Source organism: Periplaneta americana, chromosome 16, assembly GCF_040183065.1.
Source record: "Periplaneta americana isolate PAMFEO1 chromosome 16, P.americana_PAMFEO1_priV1, whole genome shotgun sequence".
Taxonomy (NCBI): domain Eukaryota; kingdom Metazoa; phylum Arthropoda; class Insecta; order Blattodea; family Blattidae; genus Periplaneta; species Periplaneta americana.
In genome coordinates, this window is record NC_091132.1 from 15,478,453 (window position 1) to 15,500,121 (window position 21,669).

At 35.8% G+C, this 21,669-nt stretch overlaps 1 protein-coding gene across 1 annotated transcript; it reads right to left on the reverse strand.

Moving 5' to 3' along the window:
* Positions 1–776: 776 nt before the first annotated feature.
* Positions 777–21,665, reverse strand: Gmd (GDP-mannose 4,6 dehydratase). The gene is made up of 7 exons (XM_069849411.1): positions 21,282–21,665; positions 20,021–20,263; positions 11,137–11,329; positions 8,711–8,943; positions 5,703–5,918; positions 2,706–2,774; positions 777–991 (listed from the first exon to the last, which is right to left on the reverse strand). Exons 1-7 carry the CDS (start codon positions 21,351–21,353, stop codon positions 929–931), a joined length of 1,089 nt encoding a protein of 362 aa, XP_069705512.1. The 5' UTR covers positions 21,354–21,665; the 3' UTR covers positions 777–928.
* Positions 21,666–21,669: the final 4 nt, after the last annotated feature.

Below are 21,669 nucleotides of genomic sequence, written 5' to 3' on the forward strand. Positions count from 1 at the left end.
AACCAAACGAGCTTCCAGTGCATTGAGCTTTCTCACACGTTACAGTGAGCAAGGCGATGAGTTTCTTGACCATCTCGTGACAGGTGACGAGACTTGGGTGTCTCACATGACACCTGAATCGAAGCAGCAGTCCATGGAATGGAGGCACACTGCATCGCCAAGGAAAAAGAAATTCAAACACACCATGTCAACACGCAAGATCATGTGCACTGTTTTCTGGGACAGAAAAGGAGTCCTACTCATCGAATTCTTGCCTCGGGGTGAAACCATTAATAGAGAAACCTATTGTCAGAACTTGAAGAATCTCCGTGGCGCAATTCAGAACAAGAGACGTGGGATGCTGACCGACGGAGTTGTGTTGCTTCATGACAACGGTCGGCCACACACAGCTCGTGACACCCAAAATCTCATCTCGAAATTTGGCTGGGAACAAATTGACCATCCCCCCTACAGCCCGGATTTGGCTCCGAGTGACTTTCATCTCTTCCTGCACCTCAAGAAGTTCCTCGATGATCAACGTTTTGATGGCGACGATGAAGTGGAAACAGCAGTGCGGGAGTGGTTCACATCGCAGGCAGGCGAATTCTACAATGAGGAGATAGAAAGACTTGTGCCATGACTCGATAAATGCCTCAATAATGGTGGAGATTATGTTGAGAAGTAATTGAAGTGTGGGGAATACAATGCAACAAAAATGGTTTGTAAATATCTTCCCGTTTACTTACTACACCCTTTTGGAACTTACTTTAAGAACACGCCTTGTACTCATGCGTAAACCATGTGCAAGAAACGTTGCTTAACAATAACAATCATAAACAAAATAAATTCAAAATATAATATACCAGTACTTTGCTCTTGTGCCCTGACGACTCCTGACATACATTTGTCTGTCTCAAAGCTTCTTCTGTTAATACTTAGAAGAATATTATTATGCAACTGGATTTTTCTTCATTAATTCCAAATCCGCGTCCATCATATCTTTCACCAAATCCTGAAGAAGAGCAAAACTTTTCATGACAAAAAAAAAGTAATTTCATCAATTTATTACACGATACTGTCATATGAATAAGGTCAACAATTTTATTGTACAGGGTGGCACACGAAATGTCAAACCATTTAATTATCTCATGAAAATTTTAATATTGTAGTTTCGATGTTTCTAACTGCGCTAGTGGATGCCGAAATTCATGGAAAATCCAATAGGTAGCATCACAATTCGGATGTAACCATAGCTACGAGCACAAACATCAATTTTTCACAAGGCGGACAATGGGCAATTGATTGTTGAACACAAGGTGAAAGTTGTTCTGTTTTTCGCCAAAACGAAGTGTGTTGTGAGGACTCAAAGACGTTTTCGTGCTCACTTTAATACAAGATGGATTCCTAGCAAGCAGACAATTTACAGATTGTTCCAACAGTTTGAAACTAACGGTTCTGTGTTGGAAAAAAAGCGGCCGCAACGAGCTAGGGTCCGTGCACCTGAGAACATCGAAGTGGTTCACGTGGCTTTGATTCGAAGTCCCTCTAAATCAACAAGGAGGGCTTGTGCCGAGTTGGGAATTGGTTGTCGGTCAGTGCAAAGGATCATGCATTCAGATCTTCAATTGTATCCCTACAAAATTACCGTTCTGCATAAGCTTACAGAGAGAGATAAGGAGTGGAGGCTACAATTTGCTTGTGGGCAATGGAAGAAGAGGCTGTGCTCCACAACACATGGTTTACAGACGAGGCCTACTTTCATGTGAACGGTGTTATGAATAAACAAAACGTTCGATTCTGGGAGAGGGAACCTCCTCGCATACTGCATGAAAAAGAAATGTTTGGGGCAAAAGTTTCTGTACGGGCAGCAATTTCAAGCCACGGAATCATCAGTCTAATTTTCTTTGATGAAACTGTCAACCACGTTCGATACAAAACCAGGTTGGAAAGCAGTTTTATCCCCCATCTCACGGCAAAAGTTCTCCCTTTGGAAATACAGTGGTTCATGCAGGATGGAACCCGTCCACACACTGCAAACACCGTTCTGGATTACCTGCACGAGATGTTTGATCTTCGTGTGATGTCACATCGACATGGGTGCAGCAAAATGTGGCCACCTCATAGCCAGAACATTAATCCGTGCGATTTCTTTTTATGGGGATTCCTAAAAGAGAAAGTCTACCAATGGAGGCCAGAAAATGTGGTGCAGCTTAGAGCCCTTTTAGTGGAGTTGTGCCGTGCGCTATCTGAAGACTTGTGTCGAAAAGTGGTGACGAATGTAAGGGTTCGTTAGCAAGAGGTTGTAAGGCAAAACGGCGGTCATATGGAACATGTTCTGCATTAGAGATAAAATTCCAAATCCTAATTATTAATTCTGTATAATTTTGTAAAGCTTTAATACAAATCAATACGTGTTATGTGTAAAATAAATGGTATGACATTTTGTGTGCCACCCTGTATGATGTATGTTAATGGACGTTCCGTATAGTTATAGTTCAACAATTTGTGTCACATCAGCTACCTACATTACCTATCAATAACAGGAGCAAATTACTTCAGTTAAATCGGACATTCCTTGTCATTCATCTTAGAATACTCTCTATTACTAAATCAATTGTACCAGCAATAAAATCCAACCCTCTTTAACAGCGAGAAGTTTGGGAGGAATATTTCTAAAGTGAAATAAAATGATTATGTTGTAATACCATCATTTCCAGTACACTTACCTTAAATGACACTTTCGGTTTCCAGCCAAATTTTTCACGAGCTTTACTTGGGTCGCCCATAAGTAAGTCCTAAGTAAAGAAAATATTTATATTAACAAAAAGATTTTGTTACAGACAATTTCAGTATTTGATAGCTGCAGTCAAAAACAGAACTGTGATGATCAGTATCATTGTGTGTGCTCTGTTACCAATATATGTACGTATCTTATTATACCATTTTTTTTGCTTCCTCAAATTTTGAGGTTGCCTGTAGAAAAGCATACCAGATAATAACAGTGGCGTAGCGCCAATGTAAGCTAAAAAGCTCAGCTTCCCCAGTTAATAATAATTTCATAATAAACCTGCAGTTTATGGACAAAATTATTTATTAATTTTAATAGAATTTACATTTACGCAGAGGCGAACCCAACACTTAGCAGCAGAAGGGACTGAAGAAGAAGAGAGAAGATATTTACGCGTTAAATATTGTGATGCGGTAGCTCAGGATGATTTGTGATGCAGTAGTAAACTAGAAGCCTGCACACACCAGCTTCCAATCAGACTGGTTACACTCATTCTTCTGTGTAACCCACCCCGGAGATTTTCCATCCCTTTCTAACTAAACTACACTGGTCGCAAGGCTCGCAAGAAGCTAGCTTTAACATTTAAAATAAGTAGTTTCCGAGTTATCTCTTTTCGTCAGTCGTGTTCAGTTGAAGTGTTAGTGTGCATTGTGGCTGATATAATAAATAATGAGTGAAATAACAGTTCCTGACACCAATTTACTTGAATTTTTTAGGACAATTCTATTATCAAGACTGACTTACGAACAAAAGTGTGATCTAAAAAACAAATGACCGACTCCCTTGCTGTCAATGAAGGACATACTCAAAATACAGATGCATACTTACGTAATAATACTAATACTTTATCTATTGACCGTTAATATTGTGATTTATCTAAGTATGACAGGGAGTGACCGAATGTTATATGTATACGTGTCTATTTGTTAGAGATATGTGTAAACTGTGAAATCATATTTTACTATGTACCATTTGAGGTCATGCCTTATTGGTGTTACGAGGTTCCAACCAATCTTCGACTGTTGACTTGACATTGACTACTATTTATTTTAAGACTGTATTTTTGTAATACGTTTTCTCATATTGCATTAAAGACAACTTGAGTTAGCTTCCCCTTCTCAAAATTTCATGCTACGCTACTGGATAATAATAATAAATTTGTTGTTGTTGTTTTCTAATGCCAGGCGTTTGACAATAAAGTCATTTGACCTCTTGCACTCCAATATTTTTCAAAGATATTATCGTGGTCAGCTACTGAAGCACAGATTTTGAGGTGTTCCGAACCCATTTCTTGGTTTGAGTTGCACAATGGGCAGTTAGGGGACTGATATATTCCAATTCTATGCAGGTGTTTGGCCAAACAATCATGGCCTGTTGCCAATCTAAATGTAGCTACAGACGATTTTTGTGGTAAATCGGGAATTAACTGTGGATTATGATGCAGAGAGTTCCATTTTTTCCCTTGGGATTGTGTTATCAAATTTTGTTTGTTGAAGTCTAAGTATGTAGATTTAATAAATCTTTTCACAGAGTAATACGTAGATTTAGTAACAGGTCTGTAAGTAGCAGTGCTGCCCTTCTTTGCTAAAGCATCCGCATTCTCGTTTCCCAGGATTCCACAATGGGATGGTATCCATTGGAATACAATTCTTTTATTAAGTGATATTAATTGAGAGAGCATTTTAGTTATTTCTGCTGTTTGGGATGAAGGTGTGTGTTTAGAGATGATTGATAGAATAGCTGCTTTGGAGTCTGACAATATAACTGCATTCTTAAATTTATTGATGTGGCATAGAAGATTCCTGAGAACTTCCCGTGGTGCAGCTGTTAGTAGGCATAATTTTACGAGCTGAACTAAAGGGAGGGGCTACTCATCAATAAGCACTGGTCAGCTTGATGAGTTAATGACTAAATTTGGTATAATTTTCCTCTATTCAATACCTAATTCCCTCTTTACCCTTTCCTATCCAGTCCTCTGACTGAACTCTTACTTTCTTCGACCCCGACGGCATTAGAGCATTCGAGGCCTAAGGGTTCATTTCACTTTCCTTCCTCCTCTTTCTACTTTTCTGTTCCTAGTGCTGACCTGCTATGGCACTAAAATCGTCCTTCAGTGGCTTAAGGAGGGAAAGCTGGTGATCAACAAGATCTCCCAGCTAGGTCCAGTGGACCCGTCGATCAACAGCAGGTGTGGTCCTCCAGACATTCTGGGGGGTTGTGTGTGAATGAAGTAGCCACCAAAAGGTTAAAATATGGCGTTCACTTAAATCGGCTACAACTTGCCATTTTCACTCCAATATGAAATAAGTACCATTAAGGTAAAATTATCCAGACAACTAAAGTTTACAAGAGTGAAAAATCCTGAAAAGTTCAGTAAGGTAAATAGCCTAATAACAATGGTTTTTTAAATTTGTAAGGAACCCCTGATAGTGGCAATAGTTATTTCTTTTAAAATAGATGTTGAGAGGGAAAGAGGTTTCAAAAATTTTGCTAGGAAGCCTGGAATTGTTCCTCTAGTGCCAATGACCAGGCCCAACTACCTCTATATCGTCGAGTTCGTATTTTTCTTTATAATCTCAAATGGTTGGTGCATAAATGCTCTGCTTTTCTTGATGGACTTCCAAAGGCTGGGACTCATGGCTTTCAAACCTGATGGTTGGGTTGTAACTTACCCATGAGTCTCATTAGGGGATAGGCAATCATGCTACTGTTGACCATAGGATCTATGGGATAACAATGGCACCATAAACTTTGCCATTCATTTCATTTTATGAAATGACAGTGAATACAAAAATACTGAAAGGATGTAAAGGGAAACGAGAATAATTAGATAAAACCTATCATTTCAATATCTCAGTGTTTGAACATGAATTTCTAGCCTGAGAGCTAATACAAAATTTACATCTACTAAATTAATATTTTAATTAAAACTCACCACTTCAGTAGGACGGAAGAACTTGGGGTTTATTTTCACCCTTACGATTCCAGTACCCTTCTCACGACCAACTTCAGCTTCCCCTTTTCCTTCCCACACAATTTCCTTGCCAACATGTTTAAATGCAGCTTCCACAAATTCTCTGACGCTATGTGACTCCCCAGTTGCAATAACAAAATCGTCAGGCACCTCTTGCTGCAGCATCAGCCACATCGCCTATGAAACATCAATACAGAACATCAGTTGTGATCATCTGCGTGACTTATTACTAAGTCCTGGATTGTTAGGACGTAAGTAAACTCAAATTAGATGTTTTCAAAGTGTGGTTTAGGATTTTATATATCTAAACTTACCACTTTGGACTTTTATCTTTAAATAAATGAAGTGAAGTTTTCAGCACACCATAATACTTACAGCATTATGTTGGTGCATCATGTCTTCAAATCAAACAGTTAATATTTTTTATAACACACTGACAGGCCTGAATAATTTCAAGGAAAAATTGTTCCGGGGCCAGGTATTGATCCCGGGACCCTTCGCTTAGCACGCGAATGCTCTACCGACTGAACTACCCCAGGAACTATACACGACACCGTCACAATTTTTCCTTTATATCCACACAACTCACATGAGCTGACAAGACGCCAGAACTCAACTATGAGTGCACACAAATACTGTGTGACTTAAATTGTGGCTTTCTGTTAACGTACCTCCAGTAACGAATGTATTATGCAAATCTGGCTTTCAGGTAGTAGCTCCCTGTAAAGCAGGTTTGAATAATTTCAAGGAAAAATTTTTCCGGGGCCGGATATCGATCCCAGGACCCTTCGCTTAGTGCACGAATGCTCTACTGGCTGAGCTACCCCAGGAACTATACACTGAGCTACTACCTGAAAGCCAGATTTGCATAATACTGACAGGTCTATTTATTACAACAACCAAATACATCACATAACAGCTTATGCATGGTGTCAAAAGGCTTCCAGCATATTACAACATTCATGCGACTCATATAAACCAATTTATTTCATACATGCTGTAGCAATACTCACATTCTCATCCTCAACCTCATATTTTTTATTTGTCTTAAAGTACATAGTACAGGAGGCATTGTTGAGTTAAAGAATGTAGCCTACACAATATAATACAGCATATAAGCATTGAAAAACACCAAAAACACAAAATTTTATAGTGATCAATGTAAAAACATTAATTTCAATTGTAAAACGAATTATTTTGTAATAAGGTTTTACTTTTATGTTTGAATTATTGGAGTCTGGTGTGCTGCTTCTCTACGATAATGCAAGACTGCAAATCGCTGAGCCAGTGAATGTCGTATGACCGATTACAAGTGGGGGACACTCCCTCAGTCAGTCCACAGTCCGGCCATGAATCCACCTGACTACGATCTTTTCCCGGAAATGAAAAATCCACCTAAGGTCAACATTTTGCAATGTTAAATAACCTGAATATAGCTGTGACTCAACGCATCCCAGACCTGAACTTCAAAGGAGAATTAAGCAGCATCCAAAAACTACCGCAACGTTGGGAAGGAGTTATAACAGTTCAAGGAGACTATTTTGAACGACCTTGATGAAGTGGGTTGAAAAAATAAAATGCGTGCCAATGAAGTAAGGTTGTGCAATGAAACTTAACTTCAGATAAAAAAGAAGCCTCACTTGGTTTTATATCATTACTAGGGACCGGATTTTTATGTAATTACATATTATATTCCTTTCAACCTAACCGTACTTAAATAACAAATCTTTGCGAATCTTGTAATTGCCATTAATATATTAAAATTTGATACTAACATGTTTTTACATATTTACCCCATATTACATATTATGGCTTGATATTACATAAATCTACATATTTAGGGGTTTTTATTCATTTTTACTTCTCTAAAAGGGGGGAAAAAAACTTCTGATGGGGAAGTAGCATTGCCTTCTTGTGGTGGAATGGGACGAGGATGAGATGATTTGTCTCAAACTATAATTGTTCTGCACATGTTCTGCAAGCCATTCCCATGCAATTTGTAACCTTATCCACCCTCTTCCTAATCCTTCCAGGGAAAATCCATGTAAAGTTTGACATGAGCCGCAATAAAGTAGCTGACTTTTGAAAAGAAGCTGGAGTAAAGGAACAAACTGGAAAGATGTTGAAAGATTTAAATAAATAGCTTTTCAGGTTATTGCTTGACATCTTTACTTTAAATTTAGTAGACCTATATGGAAATGGGATTTTCTGAGGAATTAGGAAGTATGGTTCTCGGATGGAATAATCCTGAATGAGACAGGAATGTCACTTTACAAACAACAGTTTGTAAATGCTTATAGTTTGAGATTTTATTAGGTACAGTACTTTGTTTTTTACAGGGAGCAGCTAAAATGCATGTGTCCCACATCTCCTCTCATTTTCTCCTAATCCAGTAAAGCGAAACAGTGCTTGCAGTACTGTTGTGTTATTCATTTCACTCAGTTCTCTAGTTTTAGTACTTACAGTATAAAGTGCAAGTGAGTTTATTTACTGCTTTTAACTAACTAAAATGGCCCCTGGATCTTCAACCCTAATGACAAAATAAAATCATGGAATGTGATGGATGAAGCTTTTACTACAAATGGAAAAATAGTAATGTGCAGTAAAAAAGTCGGGTGCTCTATGAAATCACAACTGGAGAGTCTTACCTATCCTATAGCTACCAGATATTGATATTAAATATTTTCATGATTTCACATATTTTAGTACATATTCAGCTTATTTTTCTTACATAAATATGTACATATTTGACACCTTGATATTACATAAAATCTCGGTCACTAATCATTACCGTCTTCCATTTCATCTGACGTTAAGTTTCATTACAGAGTACATAAGAATATCTCCCTGTTACCACACAGTTATCATAATTCTACACACCAGATGGCTTCAAAATATTTAAAAATCAGATAGATACCAAGTGACATAGGCTAGCTGATGAAATTAATACAATTTGAAGTATAACTTACCTCTACATAATCCCTCGCATGTCCCCAGTCCCTCTTGGAATCCAAATTGCCAAGTTCAATACACTCCATTTGGCCTAGACTAATTTTTGCTACAGATCTAGTTATTTTTCTCGTTACAAAATTTTCACCTCTTCTTGGGCTCTCGTGGTTGAAGAGAATTCCGTTACAGGCGAACATTTTATATGCTTCTCTATAATTCACTACTATCCAGTATCCATACAGTTTGGCACAAGCTGTAACAGAAAGTTCTTTTTTTTAATTTTTACTGCAGTAGAAGATTTATTATACACAGGGTAAATCAAAAGTCTAGAACCATATAAATATCTTCCATATGGTTGATTTTCGATTACTATAGGTGTTACCTGTATTTGTAAGACCAAATGCTCTACCAGTGACACATTCGATTCTAGCCTGCACCTATCTCAAAAGCCTCCATTTTGGATGCAACTTTGAAATTTTAAATGGAAAGGAGGTCACATAGATACTCAAAATCATGTGAAATTTTCTGGGGGAAAAAAAACAAAAAAAAAAAAAAAACAATGGTGCAATCTGTTTTCAGATATCTCTACTTATTTTTAAGTTATTTAAAGATAACTGTCATAATGACACAAACATTAGTTACTGCATCTACAACTATTTTGTAACATGGTACAGGGTACAGTACTAAGGAGACTTTGAAGAAGGTATTTTAATGCAATTCTGGTAATTAACTTTGTGCGAGATCGTGCGTATTTGCTTGGTTTTCGCACAAAACCAATCCGCGGAAAGTCTAAAATTCCACATTCAGTATTCCCAACCTAACAAACATGACAATTTCCCTCTTCTTACCGCTTAAGTGACATATTGATTTTACTGCTTTAGGCTTTTAACATATTATTTTTAGAGACGTTCAATATAGTAATAATTATAAATTGGTAACTTACCACTGCAATTTCACCTAAATTGCACTGTTAATTATTGTTTTTAAATATTTGCAAAAATTAAGTAAACTCTACAACTCCACTAAAGTTACTGCATTCGTGATGCAAGTAACATTAAAGAAGCCGTGAAAAAATCAACAAGATTCCAGACTCAACATAGACTGGGGGAAAAAAAAAGACAGACATGTATCACGGCGTGCTGGAGTATAGTAAACACAGAAAACATTTTAAAGCAACAATGTTGAAGATAGATATTTTTGTTTTGCAAATTTGCCGTCATTGAACAGAAACCAAGATGGAGATTTCATTGCAACTAATTAGAAATTCCTTTTTCAGGTATGTAATAAACGATCTTCGCACAAAATAATGTACGATACACGAGCAGTATGTTTTCTTTCAATTCTCGGAAATTAAAAAAGCTCAACTACGTTTCGCTTTTTCAAACTTTTCCTCGAATATGAAAACTTCAACATACCGCTCTTGTAACGCATATTACTATTTCCTGCTTTACTAGAATCGAATGTGTCATTGGTAGAGCATTTGGTCTTACAAATACTGGTAACACTTACAGTAATCGAAAATCAAGCACGTGGAAAATATTTGTATGATTCCAGTCGTTTGATTCACTCTGTGTTTTTTAAAGTTCGTAAATCGATGGAAAGAAGATATAATCAGTACATAGTTTTCTAAAAGTTATTTATTTTTATATTTGAAACTTTATAGTTGTTCAAGATAAATCAATATCGCTAAAACACAGAGTGACATGCACTTCAGTAATTTATTACTGAAGAATTTTGAGTATAAAAATTTGTTGTGAATGCGGATTCAGTTCCCGATAATTCTGAATAATTGTGTGATTGTATAATTTATATTACCTATATTATATAACATCTCTTAATATTCCAATCTTAAAGTCTATGTATCACTTACGGCTATTTAAGCATTCAACTTTTTTTGTTACATGACTATACACGAATGTCTGTGCTTACGAATCACCAAGTCACGCCCTTCAACCAGAAGGGACAAGACCTACTGAACAACTATAGTATATGTAACGTGTACCTTATGGCTCGTCCAACTAACGTTAAATGTTAAGTACACTTAAATGCCATCGACCTGGCCCGGGATCGAACCCGCAACCTTGGGCATAGAAGGCCAGCACTATACCAACTCGCCAACCAGGTCGACCCAACTAACGTACGTTCCTTAATCATTACACACTAAAACTTCATCATCACATCCACCACCACTACCACAATTCCCCTTGCCAGATGTCAATACGTGGCATACTCTGTTTTACTAACAAGGTAAGAGATTCATTACTGGCCAATATTCAGTCATTGGAAAGCAGTATCAACAGTGATTTTGTTCATCTGTCGATCAAACTGTATACAAAAATTAACATTAACCACGTCTTTCATCTATAGCAAATAAAATTGTGTGATATTAAAAAAAAAGAAATATAAAAAAGAATGTTAAACTACTGTAAAATTTCAAGCCAATCACCATAAGGAGATCTAGGATAAAATGGAGTGGTTTCAGTCTGAGGAATTTCCTGTACTTTCCCATATAATTCTGACGTAGATGCTTGGTAGAACTTGACATCTTTCTCCAGTCCACACGTTTTGATAGCATCCAGTAGTCGTAATGTTCCCAGGGCATCCACTTCTGCAGTGTATTCACTAAGATCAAAAGATACCTAAAAATAATTAAAAGTTCTGTGTATTACATCTCTTTCACCCTTTACGAATTTTTATTGCAAACTGTATCTGTTACTGTTGTTTTTTTTATTTTTGAAACGCCTTTGAAAATCTTATATCTGAACAAACTATTATACAAATACAGTAAAACCTCGATAAGATGCGCCCACTTATTACGCTATCCCATGTAATACGCTTTTTTTGTCTGGTCCCTGCACATTTCATATATAACACCTTTACAAAATACCCTGTTTGTTGCGCTCAAATCCCGCATAATACGCTGTTTTTGTGGAATATTTTCGATGTAATTTTCAGCAATGTACTGTAACATCTTGGTCATTGAACTCACTGGTGCCATTAACCTGAAAAGTATTGGTATTCGACCCTTTACCTGCACACTTAAATCTTCATACTGTACAATACCCCACCCTCTTGTTATGCTCTCTTATTCGACTCCTTACCTGCACGGTTAAAGCCTACATACAGTTACAATACCTCACCCTCTTGCTAACCCTCTCTCTCAAACAGCATTCCTCACTCGGCAGTAATAAAATTCTGGAAATTTTTGCTGGTCAGTTTGTTGTCCTTTAGTGCATTGAAGTGTCTGTGAATGTGATTACAACGAGTGTTAAACGAAAAGCGCTTTCTGTGTCGGAAAAATTGGAAATCTTACGAAAGTACGATGAGAACAGTATTCTTAATCAGAAACAACTCTCTGATTCATTAGGAATCCCATCATCGATATTAAGAATGATAATAAAAAATCGCGACTCAATCACTGCAGCTGCGACGTCGAAAGGATGTAAGCGTAGGAAAGTGAAATGTTATAAACGTGAGAACACGCACATGGCAAACAACAGTATATGATTTTTTTTTCGAAAGAATTAAGGACAGTACATAAAGTATTATAAATGTCTTTGACGTACAGTATAGTAATTACATAATGGAGTAATACTGCATTACCTTTCATGAATAATAATAATAATAATAATAATAATAATAATAATAATTTATTTAACCTGGCAGAGTTAATGCCATACGGCCTTCTCTAACACTCAACCAGGACTAAAACTGCGTTACAAAAAACACTACAAATTTACAAAGTAGGCCTACACTACAATTTTACACACAAAACTGAATAAGATAATAATAATAAAATGTAAACAACAAGTAAGTAGAAATCAGACATAATATATAACATACAGAAAGAAAGAAAAAGCATAATAAAATGTGAACAGCAGGTCAAAATAAATGAGACATACAACGTATAAAAAAATAAGACAATTATTGATAATAATAATAATAATAATAATAATAATAATAATAATAGTAGTAGTAGTAGTAATAAAATAGTGCAGTACAAAGCATACAATGAATAGAATAATTTTAAGTACACACAGTAAGGAAAATTATGATTATATATAGCTCAACTTATCACATTATAGATATACCATTATCGGAGAATATGAATACAAAAATATAAAATAAGTTAAATATCACTAGAACATAAAAAAAAAATGTGAATACGTGGAAACATGCAATACAACACTTGTCATAATAGTAAGTTAGTTTGGCAACTCGTCATAAGATAATTTTCTAACTTGGATTTGAAAGATTTCAATGTTCGGCAGCCCTTGACTTCAGGCGGCAGAGAGTTCCAGTGACGAGAGGTAGCAACAGTGAAAGATGAGGAATACAGAGATGATGTGTGAAATGGAATTTCTAGCGTGTTATCGCGTTGTGATCGAGTATTAATATTATGATAGCGAGAGAGAGTATGAAAACGAGCGAAAAATAATGTATTTCAATAAAGAAAAATGTTAATAGATACTGTATATAAGTCAAAATTAATACACCCGCCTAATACACGGTCCTGCTTAATATGCGGTTTACACCCGGTCCCTTGAACAGCGTCTTATCGGGGTTTTACTATATTGAATTAAATAACAATAACCATTGCCCACCATACTGGAGTGTCGAAAGATAAGAGAAACTTTAAACACGTAGTAGGCAATGGCATAATAATGTAAAAACGTTTAACTCCATTGTTTTCTGTTGCCTAGTAACAAAATCTACATTTTGTTTGCAATGGTTTGCATGTGGTTTGCAATTTACACCACAGTCTACATCCAATACACGTTTTAAAGATGTGTGTGTGAAAATTAAACAAAAGATCAATATTTGAACAAACTAATTTGAAAGATGCATGTGAAAATTAAACAACATAAATTTGTGGACAAACTAATTTGAAAGATGCGTGTGAAAATTAAACAGAAGATAAATTTGTGAACAAACTAATTTCAAAGACGTGTGTGAAAATTAAACAGAAGATAAATTTGTGAACAAACTGATTTCAAAGATGTGTGTGAAAATTAAACAAAAGATAAATTTGTGAACAAACTAATTTCAAAGATGTGTGTGAAAATTAAACAAAAGATAAATTTGTGAACAAACTAATTTCAAAGATGTGTGTGAAAATTAAACAAAAGATAAATTTGTGAACAAACTAATTTCAAAGATGTGTGTGAAAATTAAATAAAAGGTAAATTTGTAAACAAACTAATTTCAAAGATGTGTGTGAAAATTAAACAAAAGATAAATTTGTGAACAAACTAATGTTTAACACAATGAATAATCGAAGTGTGAGCAGCAATTCAATCCAGGAATACATAATCTTATTTTACTACAAATGAAGTATTTCTTAACATTGAAACTTTCAGTTGAATGATATTTGATTTTGATTTCTTTTTTTCAGATATTTACTAGTAACAATAACATAAAGAACTGAAGCTGTCCATTTAATTAATATATCTTGGGATCATTACTCTACATGTTTGAATTACATAGGTATATATTTGTAACATATATTACTTTAATTTTGTATGCTATTGAGTAATAACTTATCAACCAGTCTACAATTACGTAAAGATTAATTTTTTGATCCTACAGAATTATCTATTATGGTTACCATTGGTTATTAATGGAGAAAAATTCACTCGGTGTAGCTCAGTGGTTAGAGCACTCAGTGCGTAGAACTGGGGGTTCCGAGTTCGATCCCCGGCACCAGAACGAATTTCTCTCCAGTAATAACCAATGGTGACCATAACAGATAATTCTGTAAAATTAACCTTTACGTAGATCATTTGCTCAACAGTGCATAATTATATACTGTGGAGTCCCAGCCACCAAGTCACTCAAATGAGTGCGCTCCTTGTGTGATGACTGTTGACTTAATGTATATGTATCAATAATATGCCGAACATGGAATAAGGCCACTAAGGGAAAATATGAAAGGAGAAAGATCTGATCTGGTGCTGGGGATTGAGCTTCGGCATAGCTCAGTGGTTAGAGAGCTCGATGGGTAGAACTGGGGGTCCCGGGTTCGATTCCCGGCATCAGATCGAATTTTTCTCCATTAATAACTCGTTTAGAATTGTTTTCTAACAAATTTTTTTATGTCATTACAATACAACTCAAAGTCAATATATTAATTATTATAAATTGCTATATTCCGGTACACAGCCACTGTATTTATTCTGCATTAAAATTGAAGCCATTTCATATTATAACCTGAATACTAAAAAAAGACTTACCAGACTTTAGAGTTCCAAACAAATATTTTGCAAAGAAAAATCTAACACTTTCCTATACTCAGATTACAAACAATTCAAGTTGTGCTGAAATATAGCTTATGTTTTAAGCTCTTTCAGATTAAGTGAAGCATTCAGACTACGACAATTACAGATTAAACGAAGAAAAACTAAGACACCCTGAGTTACAGATAAAGCAAACATAAATTAAGACAATATGACTGAAATTGTAGCACTAACAGCCACAAATGATGTAAGTAAGAATTCATACAGAAACAATGCAGTTCATGAAGTGAGATCATGTAAGTACTGGTGTAGTTTTGCTTAGTGAAGTTAGAAATAATAATAATTGTAGAAGATGCCCTCTTTTTTGCATATGCAGCTTTTCCATTTAACTCTCTTACCATGCAACGAAAGGGGTAAGGAACAAAATAAGATTTTATGTTTTATTATTTCCGCTTCATTCCTTTTTTTAATTCTGCTCTCTCTTTCATGATCTTTTAGGTTTCTAATTCTGTTAGTAAACCAAAACTAACATAACGAAATTAAAATTGTATTGTGAGTGAACGAAACCTAATCTAAATCATACTGACATAAATAATCTAAGAGTAGCCTGTCAAATCTAAACCTAGCCTAAACAAAAAAAAAAAAAAAAAAAAAAACAGTTAAACAAACTAAAGTTAATCTGAGAAAACTAAACCTAACCTGAACAAAAAGATCACGTATACAAACTGAAACTAGCCTGAGAAAACCAAATCATTAGTAAACAAAAAAATCACGTAAACTTAAACTAGCCTAAGAAAACCAATATAATATTTTATTACTCAGTCAATGACAAATCAATGTAAAATAATGACTTATTTTGTAGTCATTAAGTTTATATACATGAATTACAAAATTGCGAACGTTTTCGCCTATTCAGGCATCCTCAGGCAGAGTTATACAATATCTCAATGTCATATATGTAGCTATTGGTGGTGAGTACTATTTAAAATTAATTATGTACAGGACATCTCCATTATTAAAATGTAATATTACAGGTAGTAAACTTAAATAATGTTAAAAAATGTTAAAACCATGTAGTAATTAAACTTCATAATATGTGGAACTCTTGTTCAGTCCAATGAGTGGTGAATGTATGTCGTTTAAAATGTGACAACTGCATAGTTAGCAACTGTATGGATCACTATTAACATCCTGTGTTTAATGTAAATTATGTAGACGTGGGACAACCTGCTGCTATTAGGACTGTAACTGGTATGACATTGAGATATAGTATAACTCTGCTTGAGGATGCCTGTATAGGCGAAAACGTTCGCAATTTTGTAATTCATGTATATAAACTTAATGACTACAAAATAAGTCATTATTTTACATTGATTTGTCATTGACTGAGTAATAAAATATTATATTGTATTCATTTATGAAATTGACAATCTGAATATTCCAACATGCTTTCTAAGTTAAGAAAACCAAACCTAACCTAAATAAAAATCACGTCAACTAAAACTGGCTTGAGAAAATCAAACCTAAAACTGAAGCATTTAAACGTGTTCAGCAAAAATTTCCTGCCATTAGCGACTCAAAAATAAAAGAGGGACTTTTCAATGGACCACAAATTAAAGAAATAATGAAGGGCAATCACTTCGAATCTTTGTTGGAAGGAAAAGAGAGAACTAACTTATGAAGAACTAGTGAAAAATCTATTGTTGGTGTATGAAACTATAGATTGTAAAATGTCCCTGAAAATTCACTTCCTTTACTCCCATCTTGACATTTTCCCCCGAGAATTGTGGCAAATTCAGGGATGAGCATGGTGAGTGCTTTCATCAAGAAATTTCAACAATGGAAAGAAGATACCAAGGACAGTGGAGTACCAATATGCCAGCAGACTATTGTTGGACTTTAGCTCGTGACGTACCTGGTGCCCAGTATAAAATACAATGCAGAAAAAGAAGCTGTAATCTTCTGAACAGTGAATATTTAACCTTATTGTCATTATATAAGTTCTTGGCATTGGACCGGGAGAGATATAAGAAACGGGTGGAGGACCCAATGCTGCAAGGCACAAGGGATAGATGAAGAAGAAGAAGTCATTATATAAAGCAGTATTTTGAATATATATTATATATTCAAAAATTTCTCGGTTAAACGAGCGTTGAGCGACTTCAGCCGATTCTGGAATAGACACCGACGCACTTAGGTTAGGTTAGGTTAGTTTAGGCTTTTATTATCCCGTCAAGATGAAGGTGAAAGCGATTGAATGTGATTTTTTGTTTTCTATGTTGGCAGTCCATGTATTGTGGGTCCCTATCACCACGGCATGGCACGTCCTCAGGTTGTGGATAGAGGAGACGGCCTCCAGATATGGAGGGTAGCTGCGAATATATTGAATAAGCAGTCGTGGACAGCCGATAAGGGGTGGTCCTCCAGCTTGGGGGTTGGGCGAAGGGCTAACAACCCATCACCGTAAAAAATAGCTTGTTACGAATCCCTACAATAAGACTGATTCTCTGGCACGACCACAGCAACAGTAACAAATATAAATGACACTCGGGAGGAAATTAAACGCATAATAAATATGGGAAATGCGTGTTATTATTCGGTTGAGAAGCTCTTATCATCCAGTCTGCTGTCCAAAAATCTGAAAGTTAGAATTTATAAAACAGTTATATTACCGGTTCTTCTGTATGATTGTGGAACTTGGACTCTCACTCTGAGAGAGGAACATAGGTTAAGGGTGTTTGAGAATAAGGTGCTTAGGAAAATATTCGGGGCTAAGCGGGATGAAGTTACAGAAGAATGGAGAAAGTTACACAACACAGAACTGCACGCATTGTATTCTTCACCTGACATAATTAGGAACATTAAATCCAGACGTTTGAGATGGGCAGGGCATGTAGCACGTATGGGCGAATCCAGAAATGCATATAGAGTGTTAGTTGGGAGACCAGAGGGAAAAAGACCTTTAGGGAGGCCGAGACGTAGATGGGAGGATAATATTAAAATGGATTTGAGGGAGGTGGGATATGATGATAGAGACTGGATTAATCTTGCACAGGATAGGGACTGATGGCGGGCTTATGTGAGGGCGGCAATGAACCTTCGCGTTCCTTAAAAGCCATTTGTAAGTAAGTAAGTAAGTATGTTGGCAGTTCAAGTGCGTCAGTGTCTATTCCAAAATCGGCGGAAGTGGCTCAATGCTCGTTTCACAATTTCTCAAAAACCGTAACCAACAACTGTTTTTTATTGTCATATTCGTATTCAGGAGGCTCAAATTATATAGAAAACATGTATCACATGCCCAGTGCAAAAAAAAAGTTAAAATTTGTTACGCAGTGTCATTCGTGGCGCACCGGCTGAAAATAGCTGTCTTAAATGAAAATGTAATCAACATGTGTACACACAAAATATTCAAGTACCGGTACCCTTATCATTTTCTCTTAATGGTATTGTCATGTTTGGAACACTAGTCAAAATGAAATTTGAAATTTATGTCAAATGAAAATGGAGACAAAATAGGATTTTAGGACAAATCAATGGGACAGGTGCAATTACATTATGAAACAAGACAGCCATAATCAAACTGAGATGTACAGTTGTCTTGGCCATGCTCTGATTTTTGTGCGATCTTGCCGAGTTTCCTTCTTAAGAATACAAACTTACCAGGGGCGGCTCTACAATAAGAACTGCAGAGCTGCAGAACCGCCATTTAAATGGGCCTGAAAAAATTAAAAATGTAAAACGTGCTTTTATGTAATCAAGTTCATTGTTTCATTTATTTTTCCTATTCATTCTCCTTCGATTCGAGATTTTACTGTCTGTAGGAGCCTTGAACTGCTCGAGAATTTTAGCTGTAGTGTACTTTTTGGATCTGTGATCGGCAGTTCCTGAAGCTCAATGTAATAATAATAATAATAATAATAATAATAATAATAATGATTTATTTTAGCTGGCAGAGTTAAGGCCGTAAGGCCTTCTCTTCCACCCAACCAGCAAAAAGAGTATATACATATGCATGAACTTACAAAGAATTCAACAATTTGATTTAGATTAGAGTTACATGTATACAAGAGTTATTTACGAATTAAACAACAAAATACTATGAACTATTAATTAAACACTGAAATAAACTGTGTAGCAGAATTAAGCTAAAATACATAGAATGTTGTTAATATATTTCAAATAATATTAGATAATAGAAAGAGATTATTATGAGACAATTTTGAAAGTACAGCACAATCAGGATGATGTCTAAAAGAAAGAAGTAACAATGTAGTCAGTGATAGTTTAAATCAATATGATTGGAGTGAAATGCTAATAAGGTAGGGTAGTTGGCAGCAGAAAACTGGTTTTCTTCACCGTCCCATAAGACTGCATTAGAGCTGCAACCGAAGCAGCTCTCTCCGAATATACAAAAGAACCGCCAACACCCTCATCTCTTTATGACCTGCGTTAGAACACACAGGCTTCTGGACTACTGTACATCATTACAGTTCCAGTGTGTTATAGTACTGTGGGTGGTGTGATGTGATTAGTCAGTGTGTCTATGGAAATATTTTATATTAAAAATGAATAAAATGAAAACCTAATCGACCAACCCTTTTTGAAATTAAAAGCGAAATTGCATGTTAACTTAAGAAATTAGGACGTCCTACACAAAATTTAAATATTGAAATTTCTGAAAAAAGTCGAAGAAATCATGTAGCCTACTAGTCATTTTAATACCGAAATGTGTAATGGAAACGATTGGCTTTTTGCTGCACTCATGAAAATGCTTTCTCCCGCACCTGTGTATTCTGTTTAGAGGAGAAAATACATGGACAAACATCGGAGTGAAGGATTTAGTTAATTTGACTTAAAAAACTAGAAAAGCATATGGGGCACATCTCCACTACGTGACTAGCTGTACCGGGTGGGAGAGGTGTAGCGCACAGATGGTTGGAGTACAATTTCGTGTGCACAGTCAACTTTGAGAAGGAGCTGTAATTACACGCGTTATCCGATTTAGATGTAATAAACAGCATGCATTTGCTAAATACACTATTTTTCATGCAGAACTGCCAACCTTTGTAACCGCGGGCCACTACTGAAACTTACTTTCACGTGGCTCTGTGCTGCCAAGTTGTACACTTCAGTAGGCCGTACCATGCTGATGATCTTCACAAGACAACTGCTATCTGTCATCTCTCCATAGTGCAATTTCATCTTATCTTGGCGATGAGACTTAGGATCAGCATACAGGTGCTGGATACGACCAGTGTTAAACGTACTTGCTCGTCGTATGATTCCATGGACTTCGTAGCCTTTACTGAGCAGGAATTCTGCCAGATAGGACCCATCCTGAAAACAACACACAAATGATTATCAAACTTACTTCGGTACAAATACTAAAAGTAAATTTTCGCAAAAATGAACCAGTTTGGTGTATAAGTATTGATTTTTTTAATTCGAACTTACATGTTGAGTGTTCCATTTTACAGTCTACTGAAATCATATATGGAAGAGAGATTCTTTCAAGTGAAATTCCATGATAATGTTAAATTCTCCAACCCATAAAATCAGGAATTACACAAGGTAGTGTTCTTGGACTACTACCAGGCTATACTGTGTATATCTTATATACTGCGATCTGCCTAATAGTTTATACACAACTTAGCTACATTTGCAGACGACACTGCTATGTTAGCAGTTCATGATAATTCAAGTATTACGTCACAACATCTACAAGATTATTTGACCCAACTAGAAAGCTGGCTTAAAAAAATGGAGAGTTAAAATCAATGAAACCAAAAGTCAACACGTTACATTTACACTGCAAAGAAGTTCCTGTCCATCTGTACAACTCAACAATAAAATTATACCCCAAACTCCACTAGTACCAACTCATTATTAAGGGAGGAAGGCAGAAGAATTTCTAAAATATTTAACCAAAGATGTAAAGTTGAAAAGGCCAATCTTCGATATTGCTCCACACCACACACTGGACTGACGTTTATAGTTAGATGGGTTAAATGAAGGGATAGCTAAGTGACATTAAGCCGTGGTATGTGACAAGGTTAGTGGGTTATTCGAGGGGCTTATTTAAGTGATGTGAGGCCAAGGAATTGTGTAGTGTGGGAAGATACCAAAGTTTAAAAAGTGCCAATCAAATATTGATTCAACCAATTCTAAAGCATCGTAATGAGTTAACCTAACGAAAATCGACTTCAGATGTCAAATGCCTCAATTTAAATTCCCAATTTTTATGTTATCTTTAAATCATCTAGGTTTCATTTAAGTACTATCTCAGAATTATACTACATGACAAATTACATGAATACGTCAATTTTTTAATTTTTCGAACTGTTACGCTACTTACCTGACCCGTAATACCGGTAATAAGGGCAACTTTTCTAGGATGATTTGAAGAACTGTAGTCACCCGAATCCATTTGAACTTGAAATAAAGAATTCTGTAATATATGTGCCACGAATGCACTGTCAGTCGAAACAGAAGATAGGGCGTTTATACATGTGTACAACCAGTGCCGGTCTATAATAAACACACGGGATATAATTATGGTATAGATGTCAAGTTACCACATTCGGCATCTGCGTCACTTTCGGAATATCTATTATAAACTCAAAATATTTTCTCTTCTTCGTATTCTCACTTGTAAAAAATGTATAACACACAATACCGTAAATAATCCTTATAAACAATTCGTATCTGACAACACAGCTCATAACATATCTACACAAATATAT